General features: G+C 41.4%; 2 protein-coding genes across 2 annotated transcripts; one reads left to right on the top strand and one right to left on the bottom strand.

Annotated features, from left to right (window-relative positions):
- The first annotated feature begins 5,158 nt into the window (after nucleotides 1-5,158).
- Nucleotides 5,159-5,665, top strand: LOC124146283 (splicing factor 3B subunit 5). Its single transcript, XM_046516510.2, has one exon. It carries the CDS (start codon nucleotides 5,176-5,178, stop codon nucleotides 5,431-5,433), a length of 258 nt encoding a protein of 85 aa, XP_046372466.1. The 5' UTR covers nucleotides 5,159-5,175; the 3' UTR covers nucleotides 5,434-5,665.
- Nucleotides 5,666-11,721: 6,056 nt separating this feature from the next.
- LOC124146281 (TATA box-binding protein-like 1) lies at nucleotides 11,722-17,534 on the bottom strand. The gene is made up of 5 exons (XM_046516509.2): nucleotides 16,898-17,534; nucleotides 16,488-16,570; nucleotides 15,650-15,817; nucleotides 13,863-13,957; nucleotides 11,722-12,985 (listed from the first exon to the last, which is right to left on the bottom strand). Exons 1-5 carry the CDS (start codon nucleotides 17,126-17,128, stop codon nucleotides 12,738-12,740), a joined length of 825 nt encoding a protein of 274 aa, XP_046372465.1. The 5' UTR covers nucleotides 17,129-17,534; the 3' UTR covers nucleotides 11,722-12,737.
- Nucleotides 17,535-19,192: the final 1,658 nt, after the last annotated feature.

Genomic DNA, 19,192 nt, shown 5'->3' with positions numbered 1-19,192 from the left:
TATGTACTTCATATTAACATGATTACTACTATATTCTCTTTTCATAAAACATGAGGATGAATTTGCTTTGCCTTTAAGAATGTCTAAGTATACATACTGACTACTGTCAGACTCGATTATTTACAGACCGCCGTCATTTAGATGGCATATTGCCGAGTGTGGCGTTAAACAATAAAGAAACATAATATTTTCGTATTGATACATTATGTTTTTAATGCAAACAGACTAAGATGACGCAGACAATTAGCTCCAAATGCTGTAATGTTGTAACAAGGGCCGATGACCTACATAACATGAATAAAGAATATTGATACATTTAGTTATAATAGTATTACGGATCTACGTGCAGTGGTTTGCCTTCGTAAAGAGTCAAGATTGACAACACTTACCTTCCCTTCCTCAACACTGAGTCTCGTCCTTGAGGATACGCTAGGTACATCTGTTGGAGACGCACATGTCGTGACTTCCACCAGAGTGAGGCCTTTGTTCCAGGGAGTATGGCCGGCCTTGAACTGGGAACTCCTTCTCTTCCTTGAGGATACGCTTGGTACATCTGGTGGAGACGCACATGTCGTGACTTCCACCAGAGTGAGGCCTTTGTTCCAGGGAGTATGGCTGGCCTTGAACTGGGAACTCCTTCTCTTCCTTGAGGATACGCTTGGTACATCTGGTGGAGACGCACATGTCGTGCCTTCCACCAGAGTGAGGCCTTTGTTCCAGGGAGTATGGCCGGCCTTGAACTGGGAACTCCTTCTCTTACGATCTCCTCTCATTTTGAATGTGTTTCCTCTGTATGGAGTGCGTCTATATAAGGACCCGTTCCCATCAACCCATTCTCCAACTACAACCGAAGGTAATTACTATACAACAGACGCTTCCTGGAGATTCAGGGTATTTATTCCATGGGAGATGATGAATACTGATTGATATACCAAGTTTTGGGTGAGCTGAGATCCATTCCTTTGTTAAGTGAAGCTAAACACACAGGTTCTGTGTACAAAAATCTCTCATTCAGAGTACTTACTTAATAAAACATTCACCCTTCTCAACTCCAGCAGCCTACACTCATCCCCTTCTCAGCTCTAGCAGAATATACTCATCCCCTTCTCAGGTCTAGCAGCATATACTCATCCCCTTCTCAGCTCTAGCAGCAAATACTCATCCCCTTCTCAGCTCTAGCAGCATATACTCATCCCCTTCTCAGCTCCAGCAGAATATACTCATCCCCTTCTCAGCTCTAGCAGCATATACTCAAACCCCTTCAGCTCTAGCAGAATATACTCAAACCCCTTCAGCTCTAGCAGAATATACTCATCCCCTTCTCAGGTCTAGCAGCATATACTCATCCCCTTCTCAGCTCTAGCAGCATATACTCATCCCCTTCTCAGCTCTAGCAGCATATACTCATCCCCTTCTCAGCTCCAGCAGAATATACTCAAACCCCTTCAGCTCTAGCAGAATATACTCAAACCCCTTCAGCTCTAGCAGAATACACTCAAACCCCTTCAGCTCCTGGAACTAAGAGACTTCAGGATTCCTTTATATGTCTATTTTTATTTAACCTCATACATCACTTTATCTGGGGTGATAAAGGATCTACGCGTCTTTATGTATATTACAGTGTGAGTTGAAAGCGGAGAATCTCTTCTGAAAACATGCAGCGCTCTGATCATATTTGTTCTTACTTCTCAACCGTATCATGGACTGTAATAACATAATCAGCAATTTGTAATATTCTGTCGTGGATGCAAAATAACTGAATTAATGTCATCCTTGGACTTTGACAGTTCATGTGATGTTATTGCGCACGCAGTTTACACTGAACATCCGTGCAAGCAGCATTTTCCAGCTGTTACTGGGTCTCTGTCTACCTGAACGAAAAACACACCGTAAGCCTGCCGCGCGAACCGACATTGGAACCAGTTTATGTTAAAGCTCCCAACAGCAATACATAGTTGGTGCTCCATAAGCTGGTTCCACGCATTGTTGTGGAGCTTGTAGCGATGCTTGATCACGGACTAGGGTAAACCGGAACACAAGAGAAGCTCAATCCAGCGCGCGACGCATCTTACAGTGCATGGAGCAAAACTGGTTTTATTGTGGTAGCAAGTGGTCGACTTGTCCTTAGTATTAACAAGAGCTTCGATAGGCAGGACTCCGGTCGAGAAGAATCTAAACGTTGTACGTACGGGACTTTCGGAGACCGACTAAAGTTCTTTCTATTTATCAAGAAACAGGTATGAACTACGATCGAGTTTTCGTTTGGTTTTAGGTGTCCAGGTCACAGCACATGTATGCTGGTCTTGTATATGTAGAAGAGTCATTTTTAGTCTCCTTGCCATTTCCAATCCATTTACCGGCATTTCCCAAGAAAACGAATACACGCCAAGAATGGGGCCCCCAAAATATTATTGTTTGAGAAGCCGAAAGAAGAGTGTGTCCAGCCACGGGAATAGGTCGCTCTACACCCCAAAAATGGTTTTATCATTTCCTTAAGAGGATGCATAGATCTAGGCTAGATACATATTTTTTAATTTCTGTTTGTGTACAGCTAAGTATTCCTGTGGTCTAAAATCCTTGGGTATAAAAATATTACTTCGTGCAGGCGACGCTTGTTGAAATGGAAAGTTTGCTTGTATTTGGCATGTCAACCAGATAACATCTTCCCGAGGCAAGGGAGTTAGCTGACTATAGAAGTCCAGCTTCCACCCTTGCCGTTAAGGCTGGTATTATGGAGTTACATTTTGGCTGGACTAGCAAGTCTTTGCATAGTCCAATCAAAATCGTGCAACGAAATTGAAATCCGGTTCGTAAACTGCCATGCAGAATTCGGTCGATTGCAGGATTTGCAAAGCATTTGCACCGCCAACCCGTCAACAGATATTTTCTAAATCTTTTCATGTTGTTAATCAAGGTGCTCACATGATTTCATGCACTTCGCAATGTAACCCTCGTTTTATCACAGTATAGATCTTGATTATCAATCAGAGCGTCTTGACTGGCTGCCACCATTTTGTTTAAAGCAAATGCAAGTGATACAAGAGGTGGAATCTGGTTGGTCCATAGGCATAGAAGAGACATAACTCAAAATAACCACTGGTGGTGCTACGATTTAGCCCAGGAATTCCAGCCTAGTTCGGCAAGGGTGGAAACTGGACTTTTACAGTCAGTTAACTCTCTGGCTTGGAAAGATGCCAGATAAATGCTCCAACTTAGGCACAGGTGCTACAGATATGTACCCCAAGTACGTTACTGTATGCAGAAATGTGCCCTAGCCAAAATCAAAATTCAGAAACATATTCTGATATTGTCTGCTGAAAGTTTGGCTTGGTTTACACAAAAATTGAAGTTATAAATGGGGTTCTTGTTTTATTATCCATTTTTCACTATTTTTTTTCTGTTTGTTGTTTGCACCAAAGTCATGAAAATTCCAAATATGTGTATGCGGTCAGTAATATGGTAAATGATCAAGTCAAGTGGTTGACAATCGAGTAATCATAGTAATATTCTTCACCATCGAGGTACAATGACTCACTATCAACCAAGTCTGACCTAATCTAAGCCAGGTTCCCTTCAATCACTTACTTGTCTAAACTATAATCTGACAACAGATATTTCAAATCTCCCATAGTGCTGGTAGACCCATTATTATAGTCTTTAGTTTTATCATCCAAAACTGGCTCCCACAGGAGATATCGCTTGGATATATGCTTTGCAGACCATTGTGACGTCACTGGTTACCATGACGTCACAATCAAATGACATCACTAATGGCTCTGCTACTGAAGCTGTTTGCAGTACTTTTTACACTGAAGACACTGCTAATTACTGTCTACAAATTGAAAAAGTCGGAAGAATGATGTTGGATGATAAATAAAATCTCACCCTTGTGTCTTTTGATATCAAATATATCAACACTCGATTATAAAAGTGAAAAAATTCTGAGGCTTGCCATTGTGTTGATATATTTGATATCAAAAGACACTCGGATGAGATTCTCTATATGTCCTATTGGTAAAACTGTAGTTGGTGTTTCAGTGTGTTGAGACTGAGGTTTTTCACAATAACTATCTGACTCGACTTACACTCTTTACTAGGACTGGGACGGGTACCCACAGGACTACCCGGACCCGTGGTTAGTCACGTGATATATTGTTTAATGACAACAAATATCTAAAACTCTATGGTTACAAGTCACTAATGTTCATATTTCTTTCTTACAATGCACCCATTCATTCTGACCTTTATAGGTTTGAATAAAGATAATACTTCAGTCAACGTCAGTGTTAGCATGACCAGATAGTTTTATACATGCATCTAAATACACTTTTCCAGGGCTATGGTCAAACTATTCCAATTCGGACATTTTACACCAAAGTCTTGAGACGTAAAACGGGTAGGGTCGGGTAATAGTGTGGTAGGTACCTGGGTAGTAAATTTGGACTCGTCCCAGCCCTACTATTTACAATACAGATTGGTGTGTTATGTTGTGACTACTCATGTGTTGTTATAGAAAACACAAACAATGTCTTAACTGAACACCTGTTTAATCAATGTTTTGTGGTAGAGCTGATACTTTTCAGAAGCGATTGGAAGTACTAAACAGGTTTTCCAGAATTTAAGCTTTTGTTTCATAATAACACCTAGTCTCCACAGTATCTACAGACTCGGTCTGAGGACCACTGAAATAAAGTTTACACCAGTAAGTCCTCCGGTGGGGTGAAGTGAGGTGAAATGGGGTTTAACGTCACGTTCAAGATTACTGCACTTGTATAGCGACATGCATGCACGTGTGTGTGTTTGGCTGCTTGTACTAGTCAGACTGATGCCAATTTTATGGTGCTAACCCACTGACATACCATGCCTCAATTTAACATGAATACCCCACTCAGACAATGCATACTGACACCAAGCCGACCAGTCCTTGTTTTAGCCCTTGATGGCAAGCACAAGACAGGGTTTCAAAAGTAGCATCTTTTAACGTCTTTTGGTATGACGTAGCTAGAGATCACCCCCCGGCGCTTCCGCTTTGGGCGGACACCCTACCACAAGACCACGGAGGTGGTCATAAGTCTAATGTTAAAGACTAATCTTAAAAAAATGTTTTTGTATTATGGCTTGTAATGAATTAGTGAAACTTGTCTGTTTCTTTGCAGGAGTCTCCAGCCGTGAAACATGGGTGACCGTTACAACATCCACAGCCAACTAGAACACTTGCAGTCCAAGTATATCGGCACCGGCCACGCCGACACCAACAAGTGGGAATGGATGACCAACCAGCACAGAGACAGTTACGCTTCCTATCTCGGCCATCACGACACTCTCAATTACTTTGCCTTAGCGGAAAATGAAGCTCGAGCCCGTGTGCGGTTCAACATAATGGAGCGTATGTTACAGCCATGCGGTCCACCTGCGAAGCGTGCAGAAGATTAGAACACATTTTTCATATCTGTTCATCATCAAAGTACACATTGAGCTTGGACGTTGAGTCTCATTCAGATCATCATTGATCACATAGAATGAAGGAACCTTGTTTCACAATGTACTGACTATTGAGCATGCTGAAAGGTCATCAGACGTGTTGTGTATTCTGTCAGCATGTGGCAGGATGTGTCTTGATATAAAAACTTCAAGAAATGTAATAAATTTCACAATCTGAATTAAATCTCAAAATCGTTTGTCCTGAATCTGAATTTATTTTCAACATATAGATTCAGATACTTTGTCATGTTCATCACTATCATCGACTGTCTGGTGATCATGATGGTCTGGATATTGTATCTGTATCTAATGTATCTGTACCAGTCTGGACTACTCCGTCTTCCTGAGGCAAGGGAATTAACTGACTGGAAAAGTCCAGTTTCCACCCTTGCCGAACAACACAACACTGGGTTCGATCCAGTGGCTATTACGAGTTATGTCCTTTCTAAGTCACTCCTACTGACCAATCAGATTCCACCTTTCATATCTCTTGCATTTGCTTTAAACAAAATGGCGGCACCCAGTCAATACGATCTGATCGATATTCAAAATCAAATCAAATCAAATCAAATCATCAAATCACCTTGATTAAAAACATGAAAAGATTTTGAAATATCTGTTGATGCTAAGTTGACGGTACACATGCTTTGCAAATCCTGAATTTGACCGAAATCTTCCCAGCAGTTTACAATTGGATGTTATTTTCGTGAAGCGATTTTGATTGGACTATGCATAGACCCATGTAACAACAGGCACAGTTGAAATTCACTGTTTGGACTGCCTTGGCTTACAAAGTGATTGGGCTGGAGACCCATGTAGTCCAGCCAAAATAGAACTCCATGATTCCAGCCTAGTTTGGCAAGGGTGGAAACTGGACTTTCATAGTCAGTTAACTCTCTTGCCTAGGGCAGATGGGATGACTCAGTCTCTGCAGTAAGACATTGGCCAGGAAGGCACCACTGTGTAAACTGTTCTAGATGCCAACATTAGTAAGTAGCAGACCACAGTAGGGCTGGGATGAGTCCAAAGAAATGTGAATATTAACGACTTATAGAACCCTGGATTTTTATTGTTACAAGTATCACATGACTACCCGGGTCCTAATCAGGACACACCCTACCCGAGTTACCTGTCACAGCCAATGATGGTTGTTTTGTTGTTTAACGCCACACTCAGCAATATTCCAGCTGTATGACGGCGGTCTGTATATAATCGAGTCTGGACCAGACAGTCCAGTGATTAATATCATGAGCATCAATCCACGCAATTGGGATCGATGACATATATCAACCAAGTCCGCGAGTCTGACCACCCAATTCTGTTACTCACATTTTACGACAAGCAGTCACCTTTTATGGCAAGCATGGGTCGCTGAAGACCTATTCTACCCTGGAATCTACACGGGTCTCCAGCCCAAGACCACAACTGTGACTGAAGAATAAGATCATGTGTTTAATACACTGTTAGTCCTTTATGGACGAATCCCTTTGTAAGCCAAGGCAGTCCAAACAGTGAATATCAACTGTGCCTGTTGTTACATGACCAGGACAAGAAAAGTTGAGGTCCTGGATTTAACATTACTTGAAGGAGTATCAGTCTGTGCTGAATACTGAGTTTACAGTTACACTAGCCCAAACTTGGTGTCTTATTTCAGTTCCAGTAGATTTGTGACTGCCAATTGTTTCCAAATTTAAACGCAAAGGTTAACCCAGAAATCAGTTCTTACAGAACTAAATTGGGATATCAGCTTGTTTGTTTGTTGTTTAACACCACTCAGCAATATTCCAGCTATATGATGGCGGTCTATAAATATACAAGTTTCTACCAGACAATCCAGTGATTCATATCATGAGCATCGATCTAAGCTTTTGGGATACAATGATATGCATCAACCAAGTCAGTGAGCCTGACCACCGGATCCCATTAGTCGCCTCTTTCAACAAGCAGTCCCCTTTTATCATGTTTATGCAAGCATGGGTTGCTGAAGACCTATTCTAACCTGGATCTTTAGGAGTGTGTGAAATCAGTAAATGACCACACAAGTTTAAAGTGTAATTAAATTATATGGAAACCCAGTTTCAAGTTCAGAATCACCAAAGGCAAATAAGAAGTGAAGCAAGTGGCAGCAGCAGGCCCTAGAATGTAGGTCAGTGTCACAGTCCGACTCACTGTCAAATGTCTAGAAACAGTTCTGGAAGCTGTCAGGAATTCAGTGGTCTCAGATAGGCATCGAATCCATATTTGGCCCTTCCCTTAAGAAGTACCGACCATTGAAGATTCCGGGGTAGAATAGGTCTTCAGCAACCCATGCTTGCCGTAAAAAGCGACTAACGGGATCGGGTGGTCAGGCTCGCTGACTTGGTTGATGCATGTCATTGATCCCAATTGCGTGGATCGATGCTCATGATGTTAAACACTGGATTGTCTGGTCCAGACTCAATTATTTACAGACCGCCGTCATATAGCTGTAATATTGCTGAGAGTGGCGTTAAACAACAAACCAACCAATTAAAACGTACCAAATTTCACCGGCGAACAGAAAATGCAAATTTTAGTATACTTTAAAACTAAACTATGACCATGATAAATCAGATAAATCAGGCCAGGTACTTCTTGTGATTTATGTCTCGGCTGCTGTGACGGAGTTGTGTGTAGCATGGTGTTTAGTGTGTTTGCTCATCCCACTGATGAGTGAGTATGGTTTTATGCCACTTTTAGCCATATTTCGGCAATATCGCCAGAAATGGGCTTCACAGATTGCACCCATGTGGGGTCTTCCGTGTGACGAGCAACCGTCTAAACCACTAGGCTACCCCACCACCCCATTCCACTGAAGACTCAGGTTTGATTGCCATACATGACCGCAGTGTATGAGTTAGTGAGTGAGTATGGTTTTACACCGCTTTTAGCAACATTCCAGTAATATCACGGCGGGGGACACCAGAAATGGGCTTCACACATTGTACCCATGACGGGAATCGAACCCGGGTCTTCGGCGTGACGAGTGAACGCTTTAACCACTAGGCTAGCCGACCGCCCCCCACAGTGTATGAAGCCTATTCTTCTTGTCACAAAGGTGGAATATTGCTGAAACAGAATAAATCATGTTTCTTGCCTCGTCAAGGCACCACAAACTCATGACGAGTCTTCAAACATACAAAAACAACAATGTCCTTTGAAACAATTTATTTGTCACAATATTTTGATAACAAATTTGTGAAAAACCGTGGCATTGTATTCATAACATTCAAACTGTATATGATAGCACTTGTTCTGTAGTAGTACACTGATGGTGATACACAACACAAAGCCTCCAAATCCATCGTAACCAACATTGTGGGAGGTGAGAAACGCGGCTATGGTGCCCTCAAGGACTCGCATCATACCGGTAACATAACACAAAGCCTCCAAATCCATCGTAACCAACATTGTGGGAGGTGAGTAACGTGGCTATGGTGCCCTCAAGGACTCGCATCATGACATAACACAAAGCCTCCAAATCCATCGTAACCAACATTGTGGGAGGTGAGTAATGCGGCTATGGTGCCCTCAAGGACTCGCATCATGACATGACACAAAGCCTCCAAATCCATCGTAACCAACATTGTGGGAGGTGATTTTACGCGGCTATGGTGCCCTCAAGGACTCGCATCATGATACACAACACGAAGCCTCCAAATCACCCTGAACTGACACAGATGCGAGGTGTATCAACATGGCGCCCTCACTGGGTTAGTGTTAAAGTCTCCAAGGACCCTGGCATTGTATCCTGATTGTCCTGTATCCATGGCCACCATGTAATAATGTTCAAATGAGGAAACAAAAAACACAAAAACAGAAAGAGAAACACAATATCCAGATGGTACAATATACTCCTCACGTCAGAGACCATCTCGCCAACACGAACGGAGAGCGCTGTGATGTGAAATCTACAAATGGGCTGCTACAAAATATTGATAAATGCTTTTGTAACAATGGAGGAATTATTGCCTTACGTAGATGCAAAATGTGAGATTCACTTTAGTCAATGCCATTCATTTAACAAAAATTTGACACAAGCATGAACCAGTGCAATATCTGGTTACACGTCTGAAATGTTGATAATCACATGCATAACATGCACGAGCCATGCTTGACTTTAGTGCCATACATATATTAACAAGAGAATTTTAACCAACTACAAAATACAAAACTTAAACATTGAACTTTAGGCTAAAAAAAATAACAGTCTTGGTTCTCAGGCACCGCCCCATCATCATAAAGTCTGCCGCATGTTTTGTTTTTATTCCCATATTAAACAAAAATTAAAAATCCTGATACTTAAAAATAATGTGATCCACTATAGCACACAGTTACTTCCCTTTACATGCGCACTGCTTTACTGCACATCTCCTGTTATGGTCATGGCAGCAATAGGAGTTTTTACGCTTGTTTGTTCCAAGGTTGATGGTACACAACTGTTGATTTGGTTACATACTAGTTTGAACAAGCACAAAAAACAACATCCATGGCCCGCCCATACTATATTTTCAAAAGCCATTGCCCGAGAACCAATTCTTTTAAATTTTTTTAAGCCTTAATCAAAGATGATAAATGCAACGACATTTTTCAAACCAAGAATTTGCATAAAGGTAGGACAAACAATGAAAGGTATGTTCAAGAAAATGTTACCCAATACAGCAAATTATTGTGTGCAAGACAAAGCGGTACGAACATCTTGCAAATTGTGTGGTACAGACAAACTCCACATACTTCTCACACACATATATATATATATCGTACATCTGATTAACAACAGTTATGGAAAGATATGGAAACCTCTGGAAATGCATGGACGTGAGGCCTCCCCTTTGTCTGTGCCCTCGAACTGACCCTACAGACATGCCACTGTCTTTCTGATGCTCAGACAGACCATGGGTACGGAGGCACGTCTGGTTCTACCACAAAGCTTTTAATACTCATCATAGGCCCTAGATCAACTCGATCATGAACACCAGTTTATCATAATTAACATACGAAATTCTCAAGAAATTATATGGGTACATTATCTTAATTTTTTTGTGCAAGTAAGAACCAGCAATAAGTAGAATAATCTTGTCAGAAGGTGGAGGTTTAAGACCATTTACCCTCAGGTTTAATCAAACATCATACATTCAATTACGCTTTGTTCAATATCTGTTGATATCTACAAACGTCACATTGTAATTTGAAATTTGGTAACAGCTTAAACACTGTGCATACTTACAACATGTGAGGTGTTGAAATAATGTGGTATTTGATTTGGTATGTAGACAAACAGTTAATATGTTGAATCCCTGAAAAAAACCAGCACAAATGTTCTCTTAGGCTTCAAAAAGCCCATGACCCTGAACGCTAATCATGTAAGACATCCTATCAAGTCTGGGACCCCATTTTCATAAATGTTACATCACTGATCAAACAGCAAGAGTACAAATGCTTTTACCCTATTGAGAGCAAACTAAATGTAAGTTGGTAATCTGGTAATCCCCTCCATGTTTTTCCCCAGGTACACACTTGCTGACACAGACTGATGTGAAGACAACATCCTGACACACAATTTACACCATGTACACACACAAGTCCTTGTTTCATGTCATCATGGAAATATTGCCACCAACAGACAAACAGATACAACACACGTACTCCACATCGCCACTTTCCTCAGGTATGAATATGACCACATGAGTGTAACAACACACTGTGTATTTAATGAAATGCCTGGTACAACTGAAATAAGATCAGCAAACCAGTTATTACCTGTTCATAAGATGAAAATAATAATGAGTTCATTTGGACCTATTTCATGTCAGTCCAATCACCAATCTCATTCAAATCAGATCTAAGTTTTCGCTACCGCTAAACAAAGATCTGAGGACATCCCATTACGGGTCACTTCAGAACGACCTTTCGCGAATTTTGACCAACCAATGAAATGACTGACAAGAAATCGACATTAGCCAATCAGAAGGCAGCTTTCTCTGGCCTTACGACACTAGTTTCAAACTGGCGACTATGCTTCGAAACATATTTTGAGGTATTCTCGATTAAAAAAAATTAAACTGAAAAGAAGAACATTCTGGAATTTCTTATAGATGGCCTAGATTGTATGGATATAATCATAAAACCCATAACTGTCTTTCGGAATACCCCGTGTTAAATATTTCGTGGTTGTATGATTAGAAATCACATTCCGACTGTCACTTTCATGATCTGGTAACCGACGCTCTGTTTGGTTGGATGAAAGGTCGTTCTGACGTGACCCTTAATGGGATGTCCTCAGATCTTTCTTTAGCGATGACGAGAACTAAGATCTGATTTAAATGAGATTGGTCCAATCACCCACAGGTCACCTTACCGAGGCAAGGGAGTTAACTTTGAAAGTCCAGTTTTCACCCTTGCCGAATTGGACTGGAATTATGGAGTTATCTTCCTGCTGGACTAACAAGTCTATGCATAGTCCAATCAAAATCGCGTAACAAAAATGACATCTGGTTCATCAACTGCTGTGCAGATTTCGGTTGATTGCAGGATTTGCAAAGCATGTGAACTGCCAGCTCAGTGTCAACAGGTATTTGCCAATCGATTTTTTTAACCAAGGTGCTCACGTGATTTGATGAAGATCTTTTTAATTACAATAAAGATCTTGATTTTCGATCAGGTCTTCTTGACGGCGCAGCCATTTTGTTAAGACCAAATGCAAGTGATATGAGAGGTGGAATCTGATTTGTCAGTAGGAGAGACATAGAAGGGACATAACTTGTAATAGCCACTGGTGGCACCACTATCAAGCGCAGAAACTCGACAGACCGACATTTAAGGACAGTTAACGCCCTTGCCTCGGGAAGATGCCCACAGTATGAAACATGATGAAATACCAGCACAAAGCAGCCCATCACAAGCACTTTACTAGACAACAATAAGAGTCCTTAATACTCCGCACAGACATCAGTAAAGATATGTCGTTGTTCAGTTACCATGGCAACAAGTCTGAAGTAACATCCACATGTTACTGTCAATTACCTGAAAAAAACATACGCCTCCTTGTCTGAGATACCACGGAACAGTCTGTCTTGCGGCTAGTGCCCTTATTTGGGATTAGCATACTGTGTCAATAGCACCCACTCTAAACAGCTGCTCACAGAATATGAAACATGAGTCGACTGCAGCAGTGTTCTTGCTCCTGTGAAGGAAGCTGTACCGAATAAACCCACCCACCCACGAATACAGCAACAAGGTTAATCCTGACTCTCTTCACTGTCAAAACTGTCATCACTGGTGTCAAGGGCTTCGTCTTCTTCTGACTCGACTGTCGTGAAGCACCTCTGACCCTTGTTGCGAGCACTCACGATGGCGTTGCTCCCTTCCAGGAATCGCTTCTCACGGAGCAGGGTGACCCGGTCAATCTCTGTTTCCTCCGCCTTGTGCTCCACCACGAGAGGGTAGATGTGCTCAATGGCTGATTGGACGTTTGCTACTGATGGAGCTGGAATGCAAATGAAAAAAGAAACTCGAGGTGAAATTTGTCTTCACAATGACAGCACCTATAATGAAATACTACTGCCATATTAAGACAGCGAGATTGATTTCATTCCAATTCTAACTATAGTTCAGATACCGTATTCAGACGCAGGTCACGATCAGATGTATGAAAAAAGGAATGTTTAGTGAGATTAATTTGAAATTGCTGACGAAAATACTGAATGAAATCATATTTATGTTATTATTAACCAAACCTGTCACAATGAAAGTGGTTTTAACAGCTCACATATTCCGAACGAAACAAACGGCAAAACAGGAAGTGACCTTGAACTTTATCAGGTTTATTTCATGGCATGCCATCTCCATATCTGATGCAAGCTCACAGTGACTCAGGTCAGTGATATGAACAAAACTTGTTAAACCGAGTAACACAGACACGGTTCAGACCAACCAATAATTGTAATTGTGGTCAATTAAAATCCCATGAGCTGGGATCCAACCCTCACAGCTGGCCACAGTATCAGCCACATTGAAAAAAGACTTCGAAACCCCTTGAGTGAGTGAGTGAGTGAGTGAGTGAATATGGTTTTACGCCGCTTTTAGCAATATTCCAGCAATATCACGGCGGGGGACACCAGAAATGGGCTTCACACAATGTACCCATGTCGGGAATCGAACCCGGGTCTCCGGCGTGATGAGCGAACGCTTTAACCACTGGGCTACCCGACCGCCCCTCGAACCAATTGGGGTGTAAACATTGGTCGGAACAAGCAAGTTTCAGCTTCATTTGTGGAGAGGATGTTTACGACGCACAACAAACAGGCCATGATATATGCTCACTTGACATCTCTTGCAAGACTATGGTTATAAAAAATACCCACCTGTTACTGTAATACTGCCTGTGGAGAAGATTTTGAGTGTGGCTTTAGGATCCTTTATCCTGTAAGTCACTCCTGGATGCAACTCTGGCTCGTAACTACAACACAATCAAACATAGATTTCACATTTGTCAACAATGAAGCATTTTACACGCTCCTAATATTCCACTGATAAGTAGTTCAGGAAAATGGCAGACTTATTTCATTACATATAGTCTCAAGTACTGATTCAACTATAAAACTATGTAAACAGTGTGTTTGGTTCTTAATGTAGCTTTGAACATTATTTCAGTTATATCGTGGCGCATAAGCTTCATGAGGGAGGAAAGCTCAAATGTCTTAGACATTTACCACTTTACGTATGGTGCTGACAATTCAAAAAACATAATCAAGATAAATCTGGAATTCCCATCCATAATCTTTGCTTTCTGGCACGCCTAAGGGAAGTAACTCCACACAGCAAATTGTGACATCTTAAACAACTGTCACCCATACCCATTCTATGTGAGTGAGTAGGGTTTTATGCCGCTATAAGCAATATTCAAGCAATATCACGGCGGGGAACACCAGAAATGGGCATCACACATTTACCCATGTGGAGAATCGAACCCGGGTAATCAGCGTGGCACCCATTGTACGTAAATGACAATATACAATGTAACTTGTTTTGGACAAAAATTATTATTTGAATAAATGATTACTTTTGATGAAAACATCTGTGCCTTAGACAGAGTTTGAAATGAACAAAACATTTGCCAGCTTGCCATCTGGACCCACAAGACTTTAATAAATGCAGGCCCTGACAAAACTCTCCTCAGTTAAACAAAATGCAGGCTATTGTGACAAATCAATCGATATAAAAAGTACAGCAGGTCATCAGGGCCAATACAGTAAGGGCCCAGCACAGATCAGGCAGGTGCTTATTTCAAACAATGACCTAAGGGCATATATGTTCTGGATAAAAAGCAACAGTCAAAAGAACTCCTAAGGGTAACCTACACTCTGCAATAGCATAGACGCCTTTTACAGCAAGTATGGATTGCTGAAGACCTATTCTACCCCGGATCTTCACGGGTCGATTGGCAGATTTGAGGTGAGGTAAAATGGGGTTTAACGTCGCGTCCAAGATTATTGCACTTATATAGCGACGTGCATGCACTTGTGTGTGTGTGTGGCTGCTTGTACTAGTCTGGACTGATGCCGATTTATAGTGCCAGCACACTGAGATACCATGCCGTATTTCAACATGAATACCCCACTCAGACACAGTATACTGACTCCGAGCCGACCAGTCCTTGTTTTAGATCCTTAATGCTGAGCACCAGACAGGGTAACAACAAGTACCATCTTTTAACGTCTTTTGGTATGACACGGCTGGGAATCGAACCCTGGACCTTCCGCTCTCCGGGCGGACGCTCTATCATTAGACCACGGAGGCGGTCTTGGCAGATTTGAAGAAATGACAACATGTTTACACATGCATATACATATAAATGTTCTTCAATTTTGCTTGGAAGGTGTGGGGTCCTTGACATAGCCCTAATGTTGCAAATGATATATTCAGGGTGTCTAGATGGTAATATTGCAACAGCAACCCTCAAGGACCCTAGGACCTCCTTAACTTCTAACACTGATATGGCATCAAGTGCCAATGCTCTTCATAACAGCTGTTTCTCAGAAAAGGTAAAAATGTGCAAGGTTTATGCCAACCACACATGCCATAAACAAGGTTGTTGAGTGTCACAATAGCAGCTCAATCTAGGTAAGTTGAATTCTTTCTTCAAACCTACCTTGCTTCTTCTCTGTGAGCCTTAGAAAAGTTTGTAATTTTGATTCCAAATGGTAGGCTGCAAGTTCCCAGTACATTGACTACTCTAAAGTTGGTGAAGCGTACGTTGAAGCCAAGCCTCTGAAGGCGCCGAGCAATCCTTCTCCCTGCTCGATGTGAGTCATCTTCACTGAAACCATATCAGCCAGTCATAAAAATCTAGTAATCATATTTTGGTGCCTCAAATTTCCAAATTGCAGCAATAGCAACTAACAATTTTAGTCCATTGGGCCTTATACATACAGCAAAACCCTTAAAAACGGCAAGTTTCTACTGCCCTTATGATACCTTAACTATTCAGCAACTTGGCAAGCATTGAGATTGTGGTCGTTTGTTGTTTAACGATGCGCTAAGAAAATATTCCAGCTCTATGATGGCAGTCTGTAAATAATCAAGACTGGATCAGACAATCCAGTGATTGCCATCATAAGCAACAATCTACTCAAATGATGACATGCGTGACCATCCAATCCTGTTAGTTGTCTCTTACGGCAAGCATGGGATGCTGAAGACCAATTCTAACCTTCACGGATTAGTTTGGCAAGAACTATGGGACCGATTTCTACTGTAATAGTGAGTACGGTTTTACGCCGCTTTTAGCAATATTCCAGCAATCTCACAGCAGGGGACACCAGAAATGGGCTGTTGTAATAATGGTCAAGTTCACACACTGTCTTAGTAATTACATAACCAGTAGATAATCAATACCAAGACTGAGAAGATTATCCCTGGACAGTTGCTTAGAAATCAGCCAGCGTGACAAATATTTCTAACACCTAAGTTTGTTTGAAACACTGCACCTGGTTGCTCCCGTGCATGTGATCTTCCCTGAGGACCAAATACTAGCTGTGGTATATGGACGTCTCAACTTCATATTCAACATCTGAAACATCAGGACAAATGGATAAGCAAACATTTCCTTACAATTTCGAGGGTGCCATGACTGTAAATGATCCTAACAGGGAGTACTACAATATTCACTCATCCACTCATTTATAATCACTCATTTAAGTTTACTGATAATCTAAATAATATTATTATGGTAATGAAGTTCAATTACATTTGCTGTTTAAATACATGATTTAGCATCAAAGAAAAATAATAATAATGTCAACCTGAAACAGTTTTATACTAACATATGCCAAATGCACTTTTTTCAGTTATTCCCGTGCTATGAATGGTCCATTAACTCCTTGTCAAGAGAACTTACGCCTTGCTCCTGTTTGTATTCAACATGGCATCCTTCTAGAGCTATTCTCTTCAGGTTCAAGTGGCACCTTGTGTTGAAGCTGCACACGACATTGTTAATTGTGATATCAACAACTGGTTCGTCGTCCACATGTTCTGCACCATTTCCGTTTCCCATCAAACCATTCAGGAGCTCTGGGGGTATTTCTCCCGGTTCTAACACACCGGGTGGGTAAAGCGTTTCTGTTGCCATGCTCACAAGATTTTTCTTCCAGGAACACTCAGTTCACAAGCGCCAAAGGTGATTAACAAGTGAACCGCTTTATCTTAAAAACAACTTCCCTTGTTAATGACCAAATGGATGTGATAGCGATTCTTGGAACACATCCAGTAACCGTCTATCACAAATCAATGTCCTGAAAGAACTGAGCATGCATTTTTGTACGCGTCTCGGTTCAGTGAGGTTGATTGGCGTCTCTCCGTGAAAAGAAAAAAGTTCAACGGCGACTGTTGGGAAGAATGGGAGATAATGTGACTATCACACTGACCGGAGGCAAACTAGCATCTACAAACTATGTACAAGTCAACATTAACAGGAGAGGCTTTCCAGCAAGGAGTTTCTTCCTTCGCCCGGTTTTTCTCTTATCTCCCGCATCGAAGAGTTTCACAAGGGAACTAACTCTTCTGGCGCGCCAACTGTTCCAGATTTGGCGGTAGAGTGCATGCGCGCTTCTCAAGAACCTTCGTGGCCAAGCCGACAACCGGTTGAATCTTCCGTAGATGATTTCAACAACACGAAAAAGGCGTGGCCACCATGTCTCCTCATTTACAACTAAAAGTATCATTTCTTTATAACTTTGTTCAGTATTGTGTGGAATTGCATGAAACATTTATATCCAGAGGTGTCTTGGATAGCCCTTATGAAAAAAAAACGACAAAAAGTTATTTATAGGATATGATGTCCATGCCCCTGACGATATGCTGGAGTCATATAGAATACTAAACGAGCTCCCGTGTAATACCAATTTTATGAAACGAGTGAATAGTTGTGGTATCTGACGAGCGAAAGCGAGTCTAATACCACAACTATTCACGAGTTTCATAACATTTGTTTTACACGGGAGCGAGTTCAGTATTTTATTTATTACTTGCCATTTATAACGTTTTTTAGAATTATGCTGTTGAGTGTGAATAGGCTGACACCTACACGACCCACGGCATAATCCAATTGCGTTCAACATAATAATACTTCAAACACGTCAAAAGTTGAAACGTATGAATTTAATACCATACAACGGTCTACCTTCAGAATTCAGGCGTCCGTTCCACAAAACTAAGGTTATCGCAACTCGCATACTTTAACTTAGACCAACGACTGTCGTTGCGCTACAGTACGATCGCCTTGTTGAGCGGGCCTTGCACCTCAAAGTTTACAATCACGTCACTGTACCCGATGACGTAATTTGTGGAATTTTGTTGCAAGATCCATCGGCGAAACAATGCCATGTGACGTCAGCCTAGCAACAAGGTTGCGACCCCTTTCCACAAGTCTTCCCCTCCAATCAGGGATAGGGCCTCTCAAAATAATTATGGGAATACATCAGCGCACGTCATTATACTTATGTGACATGTTTAGAGATGTTTAGATGTTTGTTGTTTACCCCGCACTCAGCAAGATTTCCCCTGTATGTGACAGACGTCTGTAAATAATCCAGTGATTGACGTCATGATCATCGACCTTCGCATCTGGGATGCGATAACATGCATCAATCAAATCCAGGAGCTTGACCACTCGAGCCCGTGTATGACAAGCTTAAAGGTGGCTGGAGACAAAATTACGAGAGGAATGCGTCATAAATTGTCAATATATATACGTTAGTGACCATGGAAATAGTATCAATGACCGGTGTTCAGCATATATTTTTGTTGCTTAAAGATCAGAGTCCGATCATTCTCCTCTTGAACCATCTTGTAAATATGTAACGATACACATGCACAAAAGTTAAGCGCCACCCACCATATTTGTGAGCTGTTACTTTTGGCACTTAATGATGACTATTATAACGAGATGTACGATTGTTATAAGCCGTATATATGTAAACCTCATGTGATGCAAAAGTTGTCCCAAAGCAAGTTTATCTTGTGTTCCAAAAGAATATGAGCAGAATGGAATTTTACCGAAGACCAGAAATTGAAGGATTAGAAAACATTGAACAACTTTTTTTTGTCATGTAACTGTCATGATATCAGCAGACCATATCAGGTGTCACATAGACACCCTTGGGAGTGCAGAGTCTATTGCAGGGCAGAAACGTCA

Source organism: Haliotis rufescens, unplaced genomic scaffold (genome assembly GCF_023055435.1).
Source record: "Haliotis rufescens isolate VD_foot unplaced genomic scaffold, xgHalRufe1.0.p SCAF_2, whole genome shotgun sequence".
Taxonomy (NCBI): Eukaryota; Metazoa; Mollusca; class Gastropoda; order Lepetellida; family Haliotidae; genus Haliotis; species Haliotis rufescens.
Note: the sequence above shows the minus strand (reverse complement) of the source record. Positions and strands in the feature narration are given on the sequence as shown.

Bases quoted from the DNA above. Each gene is read 5' to 3' on its own strand.
- LOC124146283 (XM_046516510.2), top strand. From the start codon at position 5,176: ATGGGTGACCGTTACAACATCCACAGCCAACTAGAACACTTGCAGTCC.
- LOC124146281 (XM_046516509.2), bottom strand. From the start codon at position 17,128: ATGGCAACAGAAACGCTTTACCCACCCGGTGTGTTAGAACCGGGAGAA. The intron at 13,958-15,649 runs GTAGGTTTGAAG...ATTGTGTTGTAG, and splicing joins GCTCACAGAGAAGAAGCAAG to TTACGAGCCAGAGTTGCATC. The intron at 12,986-13,862 runs GTGGGTATTTTT...TTTGCATTCCAG, and splicing joins AGGCAGTATTACAGTAACAG to CTCCATCAGTAGCAAACGTC.